This window comes from Oryx dammah, unplaced genomic scaffold (genome assembly GCF_014754425.2).
Source record: "Oryx dammah isolate SB20612 unplaced genomic scaffold, SCBI_Odam_1.1 HiC_scaffold_4, whole genome shotgun sequence".
NCBI classification, from domain to species: domain Eukaryota; kingdom Metazoa; phylum Chordata; class Mammalia; order Artiodactyla; family Bovidae; genus Oryx; species Oryx dammah.
Window position 1 is genome coordinate 35,666,914 of NW_024070188.1, and position 13,421 is coordinate 35,680,334.

The 13,421-nt window shown below is 34.1% G+C and overlaps 1 protein-coding gene across 1 annotated transcript in view; it reads right to left on the reverse strand.

Annotated features, from left to right (window-relative positions):
• The window catches only part of GRIK2 (glutamate ionotropic receptor kainate type subunit 2), a 730,896-nt gene that overhangs the window by 379,418 nt on the left and 338,057 nt on the right, over positions 1-13,421 (reverse strand). Inside the window, exons 5-6 of the mRNA XM_040239120.1 lie at positions 8,474-8,527; positions 4,377-4,550 (exon numbers count right to left, since the gene is read on the reverse strand). Of these exons, the coding sequence (XP_040095054.1) occupies positions 4,377-4,550; positions 8,474-8,527 (228 nt within the window). The remainder of the gene's footprint in view (positions 1-4,376; positions 4,551-8,473; positions 8,528-13,421) is intronic.

A 13,421-nucleotide genomic window follows, 5' to 3' on the forward strand; every position in this document is an offset into this window, starting at 1 on the left:
TGTAGCCTGCCAGGCCCCTCTGTCCATGGGATTCTCCAATGAGTTGGTAGCCATGTCCTTTAGGGAAGATCCTTAAAGCACTACCTGGATGGCAGTGTGTGGGCATGGGAAGAGTGGAAGAAAGGGGATGGAAGTTAAAAACAAAACTCTTATCTGTGTGAAGGAAGAGGGTTGGGCTTCCTTCCTTCCTGATGAGATCAGGCTTGGATGTACTATGTGACTTGGTTTCCTGATTGGGTTTATACCAAATAAAGATAAGAGTTCTACTGAGCTACTACTAACATTAATATCTTTAATAAGATGTCCCATACCATTGAAGAAGGAACTACCACTATGGGAGAGATAGTCTTATATTCAAGTCACTTAGCAGATAAACACTTAGCCCAGGGGTCAATTAAGGTGCTAAGTTAACCAGAAAAATTCTTATGAATCTCATTCATTGTTCCTTTTTATAACTCAAATATAAAGAAAGTGAAAGTCTAAGCACTGTGATCTTACATAGTGACAAATGACTATGATACTGATAATAATAGGTCTTGCTCCAACTCTAGGAATTTTGCTGATAATCTATTTCTTAATGGGACCATAGGTGAAAAAAAAGAACAAGGGATATATAAACACTGAGATCTTATGAATTGACTAAAGGGAATGTTGCCAACTTTACAATGCTAGGCTATAATTCTTCTCTTTTCTAACTAGAATCCTCTTAATTTCCTTAGCCTGTTCACAGAGGAAATAGCTTATTAATTTCTTTTCCTTTAATAACTAGGACAATGCTTACAATATAAACTTAAATGGAAAAGAGAGAATACTCATAAAAGGTATAAATATACCAACATTTTTATACAGATCTCATACTGTTTTTTTAATAAGCCTGCACTATTTATAATTAATTAATTTCATATAATAATATATCTTACATATAATCTTTTATATTATATAACACTATATAATGAAAATATTTTAAAAGATATCAATTTTCCAAAAGGAAAATTGCAAAAAAAAGTCATCAGTCTGCATCCATTTTAAAAGGTCTTTATTTTGATAGCAAATTTTATGTTTATTTCCAAAATACTTTGTGTTCCATGCTCTATTTATAAATATAATAACATAAATATCTGGCAGACATTTTTAGGTAAAAAATATTCAGAGAGTGCTCACATAGGGAAATTTATCTTCAGTCATTCATTTAGAAAATGTTCTCCTATAAACCTTCTGATGAAACTTATATTTTCCAGAAACTCAAATAAAAATATATAAATAAAGAGGCAATTATCTCCCATACTTTCTTTTTTTTTCTTATTTAAGATCTATTTGAGAAGTTATTTCAATACTACAACAAAGAAGAGAGTGTTGGCATTAAAAGTTCTTTTGAAGATGTCAATATCTATGGATTATATACAATCCCCAGAATTTTCAATAAATGGGCTAATCATTTTCTCATCAGTGCATTTTTGTTCTATCACTTTCCCATTCCCACTAAATTACTTGTCAGTAGAGAAGAAGGGCAGAACTGAGGAAAGGACTAGAAAGAAAAACCCCAAACTGCATTCATCCTAACACTCTTGTCTTTTGGATCCATTTTATGAAAATTAATTCTCTCCGAGAGCCCTTACCTTTCTAGGTAAGAAATTAATTTACCTTCCTTTGAATTTATCTCTTTCAATTGTCTACTTAAGTTATTTGAATTTTCAGGGGATGACATGTAGCATCATACAGGAATCGTAGAAATATAGAGAGTACAAAAGTAAGGCTGGATAATTTTTGTGATTCTGATATATATAAAAAAGGACACTAATTCTTGGACACATCAGTGTAAATCTTAAAGTATGAAAGTGTTAAGACTGTCATGATACTTATTAATATACTTTTCCTAAAACCATTTGACAACATTTTGAATAATGAATAACAAAATCCATCTTGAAATTAAAGAAAGGTAAAAAGAGTTAGAAAGCATATATGGAAAAACTATATACATGATTAAAATAATTTAAAAGGTAGTGTATATTTTAATTTTTAAAAGTAACATTGTCTATTAGGTGCCAAAAGTTTGATTCACCATCTTTAAACTGGGGATAAACTATAATATTTGTAATTAATTCTTAGTTGTATTTTATTTTTATTTTTTTTTAATTAATTAATTTATTTATTTATTTTTAATTTTTACTTTACAATTCTGTATTGGTTTTGGCATAGATTGACATGAATCCACCACAGGTGTACATGCGTTCCCAAACATGAACCCCCCTCCCACCCCCCTCCCCACAACATCTCTCTGGGTCATCCCCGGCATCAGCCCCAAGCATGCCATATCCTGCATCAGACATAGACTGGCAATTCGATTCTTACATGATATTATACATGTTTCAATGCCATTCTCCCAAATCATCACACCCTCTCCCTCTCCCTCTGAGTCCAAAAGTCCGCTATACACATCTGTGTCTTTTTTGCTGTCCTGCATACAGGGTCATCATTGCTATCTTTCTAAATTCCATATATATGTGTTAGTATACTGTATTGGTGTTTTTCTTTCTGGCTCACTTCACTCTGTATAATTGGCTCGTTTCATCCATCTCATCAGAACTGATTCAAATGTATTCTTTTTAACAGCTGAGTAATACTCCATTGTGTATATGTACCACAGCTTTCTTATCCATTCATCTACTGATGGACATCTAGGTTGTTTCCATGTCCTGGCTATTATAAACAGTGCTGCGATGAACATTGGGGTACATGTGTCTCTTTCAATTCTGGTTTCCTCTGTGTGTATGCCCAACAGTGGGATTGCTGGGTCGTAAGGCATTTCTATTTGCAATTTTTTAAGGAATCTCCACACTGTTCTCCATAGTGGCTGTACTAGTTTGCATTCCCACCAACAGTGTAGGAGGGTTCCCTTCTCTCCACACCCTCTCCAGCATTTATTGCTTGCAGAATTCTTAGTTGTATTTTATTTTTAATCTGGATGTTCTTCAGAGGAAAAATACCTTCATTTTTAGATTATGTATTTTCTTCCCAATAAAGTCTCTCAAATATACCTTAAGTTAAAACTAATATACTAGAACTAGTCAATCACCTATTTTTATACAAAGGAGTAAAATTCCCCTCATATTATTATTATTTTTTAAATTAATGTGGATATAAGACATTTTCAAATTCTAGTAGTTTATTTTTTTTCACAGTCTCTGTGAAGAAACTCAGTTTGTACTACTAAATCTTCAAAGGGAAAAGAAATAACAAAATTTCCCTTATTTTGCTACAACATTAAAAACATACTTTGAAGCCCCATTGAAACAATTAATGGGAACATTGCAACTATAATAGAAAAGGCTTTTCCACACATCAGGATAGAGGATGTTTCTGCTTACAAAGTTTCCATTTAGAAAGATACTTTTTGATGACCTAGGAAATATAAATATTGCCAAAGTACTGAGCTATTTCCTAAATTACAGTAGTAACTTTGTCTAAAGAAAATAGATTAATGAGAATTTATCAGACATTTATCATTTGTTAAATAGTACGGTATAAAATTACTTGGTCCTATAAGGTAGCCAGTAGCTACATTTGGCTATTGAGAACCCGAAGTGTGACTAGTCAGAACTAACACATAAAGTGCCCAGTACAAACCAACTTTCAAAGACTTAGTAGAAAAAAAGAATGTAAAATATCTCACTCATAATTTTATATTGATTGTATAAACAATGACATTTTTGGTATAATGGGTTAAATAAAATAAATTAATAATATTGAAATTTATCTTTTATGTATGCTTTTTAACATAGCTATAAGAAAATTTGAAATTATGTACTTATATTGCATTAGATTTTCATTGGCAGAACTGGTATAAGCAACAAAAGTTATATAAGAATGTATCCTTTTATGGTTTATGCATTAATGTAGATTTTAGGTTTAAAACTAAGACTTGAAAATAACAAGTGTGATTATTGGTTAATCTGGAACCTTAAAGGGTAAGTTCAGGGGAAAATTTTGTCATTTATATGACATCAGATATCAGAAATCAACATGATGAGGAGTAATCATATATTGGTAGTTAAGATCAGAAGGATAACTTTCAGGTTAATATCTTCTTTTCAAGTCTCTAATTTATCTTATATATGGCAGTAACTAACTAGAGAAATCCCTTATTGTAGTATTCTAACGGTAGTTATAATGCTTTTTGAGATACGTGGATAAAAGTCTAAATTGCCATGTAAAATTGATTTAGATAATTTTTGTTAATAGAATTATTTGCAATTGTGCTTCTGATAGCATGCCTTTAACATTGATGACTAAACCAAAGTTTGGATCCATAGGATTCAATAATTTATATAATGTTACTTTGAATTACACAAACTTATCTTTAAAGTGGGTATTCATACCGTCATAAATCCATCCAGCAAACCTGAATCGGGTTTCGGAGGTGCCTGCAACCGTTCCATGGACCACTTTTCAATGATGGAGGAGACTTGTGTATTTTCTGTATTTAATATTCTGAACCCTGTCATGTTAACACCACTGTATCGATAGGGTTCCACATCAAGAGCAAAGAGGTCCTAAAAGACAAATTTCCTTGTGTTAGTATCAAGAGAAAATATTCATAGGCAAGTATAACTGAAATAATCATGTATTCTTGCTCCCCTTAGGACAGTTAACACTACTGAGCCTCAAATGATGTTTAACACCACAAATTACCAAGATTTAAATACACTTATTGTCATGTTTTGTCAATGTAAATATATATATATATATATATACTCTACTTAAACATGTACATATAAATATATTATTCCAAACCACTAACGGAACAATAGGCTTTTCTACAAACTTCCTTTAAAGTTTGCATAAGCTTTCTTCTCTATGTTAGGGATAGCTTGCCCTTAAATTTTATGCATTTGTGTTTTATATTTAACTGACCATAAGTATGCAGAGTACATCATGAGAAATGCTGGGCTGGAGGAAGCACAAGCTGGAATTAAGATTGCCAGAAGAAATATCAATAACCTCAGATATGCAGATGACACCACCCTTATGGCAGAAAGTGAAGAAGAACTAAAGAGCCTCTTGATGAAAGTGAAAAAGGAGAGCAAAAAAAGTTGTCTTAAAGCTCAACATTCAGAAAACTAAGATCTTGGCATCCGGTCCCATCACTTCATGGCAAATAGATGGGGAAACAGTAGAAACAGTGGCTGAGTTTATTTTTCTGGGCTCCAAAATCATTGCATATGGTGATTGGAGCCATGGAATTAAAGACACTTACTCCTTGGAAGAAAAGTTATGACCAACCTAGACAGCAAATTAAAAAGCAGAGGCATTACTTTGTCAACAAAGGTCCGTCTAGTCAAGGCTATGGTTTTTCCAGTGGTCATGTATGGATATGAGAGTTGGAATATAAAGAAAGCTGAGCACTGAAGAACTGATGCTTTTGAACTGTGGTGTTGGAGAAAACTCTTGTAAGTCGCTTTGACTGCAAGGAGATCCAACCAGTCCATCCTAAAGGAAATCAGTCCTGGGTGTTCATTGGTAGGGCTGATTTTGAATATGAAACTCCAATACTTTGGCCATCTGATGCGAAGAACTGACTCATTTGAAAAGACCCTGCTCCTGGGAAAGATTGAGGGCAGGAGGAAAAAGGGAGGACAGAGGATGAGATGGTTGGATGGCATCACCGACTCAACGGACATGGGTTTGGGTGGACTCTGGGAATCGGTGATAGACAGTGAGGGTCTGGTGTGCTGCGGTTCATGGGATCGCAAAGAGTTGGACACGACTGAGTGACTGAACTGAACTGCACTGACTATAAGTATTTTTCCATATCTTGCTTATTTTATGATTGCCATTTTTTGTGTTTTTTGCCTTGCCTTTTATTTTTAAGAAATAAGTTATGATATATGGCCTCTAGCTTATTATATCAAAGCTGAGGCAAAAAGTTACCAAACTGGCCTTACTGGTTACAGAACTCTGATAGTTTCACTCTACTCAGCAACTCCCCTACAAATAACCTTTTAGATTGTGATTGCCCTTCCACTTTCTGTACAGTGAATGCTCTGGATCTGCCCTTTGGTTTCCCAGGAGATAAGAGGTTAAAGCTGTCAGGGCAGTCAGATGTCACTAGGAGAACATTCAAGATGTGGGAGTTCTGCCTTCTTTGTTAACATTAGTAATCCTTAGATATTGAGGACAACAAAGAGAACCATTGAGAATTAGGCAGGGCAAGATCAATGCCATTGGGCCTGGGCTGGGCATAGCTTGCCTTAGACCCAGACAACTGTACAGACTAGATGAAGTTAAGTGAAGTGAAAGTCACTCAGTCGTATCCGACTCATTGCGGTCCCATAGACTATACAGTCCACAGAATTCTTCAGGCCAGAATACTGCAGTGGGTAGCCTTTCCCTTCTCCAGGGGATCTTCCCAACCCTGGTCTCCCACATTGCAGGTAGATTCTTTACCAGCTGAGCCACAAAGGAAGCTCTAGACTAGATATAGGAACTAAATTCAGTGGAGAGAAGCTGACACTGGCCTGAGTTCTGCTCTGTGTTGTGAAAAAAATAAGGAACTTTCAGGTTTTCAATTTTCAAAGTTTGCAGTCTAGCCAAGGAGAATCTCTCTCTCTTTGGCTATATATATATATATATAGACACACAGCAATACAATATATGCTAAGGGACAAAAGAGCACAAGTGCAAGCAGTCAGAAGCAAGACAAATGATTTTCAATTTTTATAGTCAGGAACAGCTTCATAGAGCAGATGGGATCTGAGCTGCCATTAAAGAATGGCCATGCTTTTGATAGGCAAAAGGAGACCAAATGTCAGTAGAGACACAAAAATTAGAAAATATAAAAGCTACTCAGGAGACTAAACCATTTTGCCCATAAGAGAATTCATAAAGGAGAACAGCAACAAAAGAAAGTAGGGAAGTTAGGTTAGACTCAAACTATAAAAGGCCTTCAATTATAGGCTAATGAGTTCTATATATACCAGTTTTTTTTTTTACCCATTTTTCTTTCTTTTTTAAGAGATACTTTTGATTTCCCAAAATCTTATGATTATGGTATAACTGAGTTGCAAAGCATTGAAATATAATTTGCTGACAAGTGAAGGCTCCTACTCATTCGCCATCAGCCCATGACTAAGTTTCCCATGGGCTGCAAAACACTACCTAGTAAGAAGTAATAAAGAGATACAGCAGAGTTAACCTTAGTATTTACCAGTAAAATACAACCTACTGTGTGAAGCATCTTTATTGGAGAAGAATTGTTTTCATAAGAAGCTATTGTGATCAACTAAATTTTAATAATTTGTTCTGATAAATTTAAGACTCCTAAAAGCAAAAAGATCAACTGGAAAACTTCTGAGTTAACAGTGAAAGAGCATTGGTTAGACTGGTCATTGCAAGAAGAAGATGCATACTAGAGACACTAACCTAAGCCTGGCATGCTGCAGCCCATGGGGTGTCAAAGAGTCTAATATGACCGAACTGAACCAAGAGACACTACAGAGGAAAAATCAGTAGAATTTGTTGGGGATACAGGAGTCAAAGATAATGTAACATTTGAAGAATTCAGAAGATGAGTCAATTGAGAGGACAATGCATTAAGGTTTAAATAACTTGAAATTATATTAAAGCCACAATAATTAGAAATGCTCTGCAATGCAGCAATATACAAAAACTCAGGGATGTTACAGATGGGCATTTAGATCTCAGCTGAACAAAGGTAATGATTAAAGCTATAAAAACGTACCACTTTTGAAGAAAATAATTGAAGAGGATAAAAGAAAATAAGATACAGGCCCAAACTTGGAGATACTTTTGTACTGGGAGGTAGGCAGAAGAGAACTAGTGACAGAGACAGACACCAGTTTCACAGTGAATGGAAAACTAGGGTAATGTGTTGGTAAGAAACAGAACTAAGGGTAAGTAGGTTTGATAAAAAACAAAAGTCAGGTTTGCATGCATATTAAGAAAAAACTGTGTAGTGAGTATTACAGCAAAAGATAAAGGTAACATTCAATTTGCTATTTGCAAATTACCTTATATATACTTTAAAAATCCAACTTAACATATGCAAAAACAAAATAGAAATTTAATCTAGTAAAGGAGCAGCTTAAATAAATGTGATTTTTGTTAAGTCAATAGAGCTAACAACATAAGAATTTATGCTTTTCTAAAACATTGACTTCTCAGCAAACTAATCTTAAAATCCATGATGCCCTGAAAATCTTCTAAGCAATATAAAAATAAGACACATTATTTTGAATCGATATTTAAAATTATATTATTTTAAAATCATCAGCTTCCCACCAAGAATCATTAGTTATCTGTGATGATAATTCCTCTTGGGTTTTATCAAAATAAAATAAATCTAACTATAAAAGTGCTGCCATTATATTTCTTCCCACTCAAAACATTTTTCAGCCTGAAATTCATTATAAGAAACTTTAGAGCATTATGTTTATATTTTTCATAAATTACTTACCAGTGTGGTAAAGATATAATGGTAGTATTCTGTCATCATTCCCATAGCTAATGCCTAAGAAGTAAAAAATAAAATAAATATTAAAATATTAACATTGAAGGTACATATTACATGAAATACATTATGTCAATAAGACAAATGAAAAGAAAATAGTTAATATGTAATGAAGAATCAGTGTATAATATTCAGGTTACATTAAAATTGGGTTACATACAAATTAAATCTTTTTTCCATAGTTAAAGATTAGTGGTTAGGAAGGAATTTCGGAACCAGTTCTCTTGATAGAAAAGCTATTAGTTGAATATTTGCAATTGTAAGGCTTATAGCTTTATATATTAAAAGAGGCATTAAATTTGAAACAAAACCTGAAATTAGCACGTCCTAGTTCATTATATTTGTAATGTCCCTACTACAAATATCATAATAAGGAACACCTTTTATTTTGTTGAAAAGTGTTACTCAGTTAGGAAAAGAGTGTTCCAAAGTACAATAACAACAGAATATTTTTTTAGCATTTTAGACATTTTCTTAGTATTAATGAAGCAAATGTAAATCACCACTGTACAGATAAAGTGTTTTTTTGCTTTTTATTAATAGACCAATTGAAATTTACTATGTTTTATTTCACACCTCTACAGCCCTTGTCAATTTTAGACCATCAGTCCTAAAACAAGGGCTTTTGGAATAGAACTTCCGGTCATAAGCGTCAATTTCCTCTCTGAAAATAGAGAATGCATTTGAAATAGCTGTTTATCAATGAACAATATTTGGTGATGATAGTTAAAAAATGATGCATTTTTGAGCTGAGTGAAGAGCTCTTAGTAAACAAGTATTCTCAGGTGCATCTAATACTCTTCTACAACTAACTACTCAAATTGGTTTACTAAGTGGCTGCCCTAGCTACCTCCTCTCTATTCCATGTTCATAGGTAGGTATTAACCAATTAGGTCTAAAAAAATTTGTGTTTCTACAAATTACTATCTATCAGTCAAGAAAAGATAGATGCTTTTTGAAAAATTTGGGGAACATATAAAATGTACTTTTTAAAAAGGGAGAAACATTTGTTAGTGAAAGTTTCCATCAAAGAATTGAGCAGAGCAAAGGAATTTAGAAAGTGTGATATTGTGATTTATAAGAAAATATGTATTTAGTCTTCATCCCCACTTCTGGCACAGAGCTCCACAAACTCTTGGAATTTCCCAATGATAAAAGCAATGAGAACAACTTTTGTTATTATAGTTGGTCTCTTTTCTTCATTTTCTGAAATTACTTCAGAGCCATAAAAGTGAAATGAATGCCTTGTTATTTTTGACAAGCACCTTTAAACCACAACTGAGTTTATGTGAAAAGAGGTGATTTGGGGAAATCCCCTAAAGATTGCAGGGGCGGGAGGGGGTTGCTTATTGTCAGGAAAGCAACCTTGTTAAAGGAAAATTGGAACTTTCAGTTCTACCTGCCTCTGCCCCCTGAACTCTTGGAAGGGAAGAGGGGCTGGAGATAGAGTTCAATCACCTCAAGCCAATGATTCAATCAGTCATGCCTATGTACTGAAGCCTTCATAAAAACCTAAAGGAGAGGATCTGGAGAACTTCCAGACTGATGAACATGTGACCGTGCAAGGAGACTGGATTATTTAGATGGGGCATGGAAGCTCCTTTCCCTCTCCCCATATTTTGACCTATGCACCTTTTCTATCTGCTTGTTACTGAGTAATATCCTTTCATAATTAACTGGGAATCTGGTAAGAAAAAATGTTTCTGTGAGCTGCTCTAGCAAGTTAAACAAACCTAAGGAGGGGATTTTAGAAATGTCCAATCTATAGCCAATGGGTTAGAAGCATAGATGATAACCTGGATTTGTGGTTGGCATCTGAGGTGGTGCGGGAGTGGGGAGAAAGACGGTCTTATGTTAATAGAACTAAGCCCTTAACCTGTGGAGGCTGATGCTATCTCTGGATAGATACTGTCAAAATTGAGTTGGATTGTAGGACAATGAGCTGGTGTCAGAACATTGCTTGTGGTGTGGGGAACACCCTCCCCCAACCTCCACAAATATAGTTGAATTGGATGTACAGCCTTTAGGAAAAAACTAATGTTTCCTGAATTGCTGAAAATTATATGTCAAAAAAAATTATATGAGCCAATAACACTGATAAAGTTTGTATTTAAGCAAAATGAGAGAAAATGTTTATAAATAAAAATTTGCAAGATTTTCTTTATAGAAGGTATTCATTGTTCCTGATGGATATTCAGTAAAGGTTTCTCAACTTCAGAACCACTCAGTGGCAGCTCAGCATCACCCATGTCAATATTTTTCACTTTATGAACTCAACAGGCATAGAAATATATAGAGAGATATATGAAAGAAATAGCAATTCAGATGTATAACTATAAATAACAGTTACATAATGCCTAAAAAGCATTAGGTACTATTCTAAGCACACTGCATATTTTAATCAATTTAAGCTTCATTAAAAAACCTATGAAGTAGTTCCTATTATCATACTTATTTTACAGGTAAAGAAACTAAGACATAATAAGAATGAATAAATTAGCCAACAAATTGAGAGAGCATGTAAAGATGAACTCCAGGTCTCTAACTCCTGGAGCTGGTATATACGGCAGAGTCTATGCCTTTTATGAAGTGGTGTATTTTATATTCCCAAAGATATAGATCATTTTACAATCTGTACATTCTAAAACTTTGGCTGTTTCCTCCTTGATAATTTGAAAACCTGGGAATCTCAGGCCAAAGCCGGAAATTGTGTTTTGAAGGAGAGTGGGATGTAGTTAAGGAGAGAGTGCTCTGCACCGGCTGCAGATTTCTTTCTCGTCTTCTTGAGAAGAAAACTGTAAGAAATAACTGAGGACTGGGTGTGCCTTCACTGATCTCCCTTAAGTCTTTGATACTGAAAACAAGAGTCAGTTATGGACTTTGAACTAAGATCTAAGTAGAGAAGTTTAGCTATAACATGAACAAAAGTGAACAACTGGGATACTCTCTTGGAAGGTGAGCTAGTAATTTCCAGCGGGAATTTAAAAAGAACTTGCACTCAATCTTCCTTTAATTAACGCCTTTAGGTCTTGCTAGTACTACATTTGAATGAACTATATGCACACTTCAGATCTCATTAAAAAGAATAAAATTATCATCTTCTTATGGATAAATCAGAGTGACCACAATAGAAAATTGTTTGTGCCATGTCACCCTCCTGGAAAGAAACACCACAGATTAACTTTTCCAAAATAAAAACATTGTTAGAATTTCCCAACATTTAACTGATGTAGTGTAAACAATATCATAATACAAATTAACACACACAGTTATTCAGGCATACAATTTGCAGCCAGTTTATCCTTCACGTTATATCTGGACATTAGTGTCATCATTGTTTAGTTGTTCAACCATGTCCGACTCTTTGTGACCCTATGGACTGTGGCCCTCTAGGCTTCCTCTGTCTGTGGGATTTCCCAGGCAAGTATACTAGAATGGGTTGCCATTTCCTTTTCCAGGGGTCTTCCTGACCCAGGGATAGAACCCATGTCTCCTGCTTGGCAGGCAGATTCTTTACCACTAAGTCACCTGGGAAGCCCATGAGTTACATTGCTTAAGGTTAACAATTGGAGTGGTAGACTTTATACATCTTTCTTGAAATTTTATTTTATTTTACTTCTTGCTAATGCAGCAGTTTCTTGCTCCTGCTTTTACATTTTCCAGGCTAAAAAATTTGATTTCACATTCTTTGATATAGACTTCAAAGTTCTTGGTTGCTATTTCTTTCTGTGATAGAATGTCCTCCTGAGATTTTACTGTACATCATCTTAGCCCTACCACAGGGGATTCTCTTTGGCAAATGTGAGAAGACTGGAATCTTTTGCTATTAACGCATGTATAACAATGAGTGCCCTGAATCTGCCTCAGAGGAAATCTAGCCAGGCCCAGGCTTCACTCACTTTTAAAGCTTTGAGGCAGGAAAATTCCAAATTTAATAAGAGCTATGTTAGTTTAAAAGAAACAAACAAAAATCTCTTTTTCTGGATATTCCTAATATTTGTTCTTGGAGTAAACCAGACAAGCTGAAAGTTCCTTTTACGCCTGTTATTCAACTCTTAAATTATTTCTTTGGAGTTTCATCATTAGCCAGTGTTGAGGAATCTCGGAACAATTTCGTAAGTCATAAAGTGGAGTCCTATTAAATATACTGCTACATTTACAAAAAAAATAAGCTATTTACTTTCTTTTTGAACTGGTTTCTAGACTAACTGAGATCTATATATGAGACAAATGCTTTCTGGAACAAGGTAAGTTTTTAAAAATAACCTCACCATATGTGATCTGCCAGTGTTATAGAATCGAAAAGCACGCTTTCTATGTGAAAGTGTTATTCTGACTTCAATTTAACTTTCATATTCTCATTTTACTTTTGTTCTGATTTTTCACCTACTAATCTTGTTTAAATTACATAATTTTACTGTTTAATATATTTTGAATACAACTTTAATTTTGTTTTCATTTTCCAAATAGCAGGTTACACATCAGAAAGCAAATATAAAATAATGGATAAATCAATAAAAGAAAGAATGGAAATTCTGTTATTAAAAGTGATAGACATTCTCATCTTTCAAATAGCAAAATAAGTCAGAGTTAATTACTCTAGAGAAAAGACAATTGATCATCACACATACTTGTTGGAAGTCTAGAGAAAGCATAGTATCTGTCACTGACAAATAGTACAGTGCTACCCACTCCAGGCATAAAGGAAAGGTATTCTTTCCAAGTCTGTGTATTACAAACATGATCAAGAATTTTTGTTATTAAATGAAAAATAAATTCCAACTTTAAATTCCAGTGCTTACTTTATTATATCATTTTATTCCAAAAATCCCAACCAAACAACCACAACCATGCTTACATTCTTTATTACTCAAACATAACACTAGAGCAATTT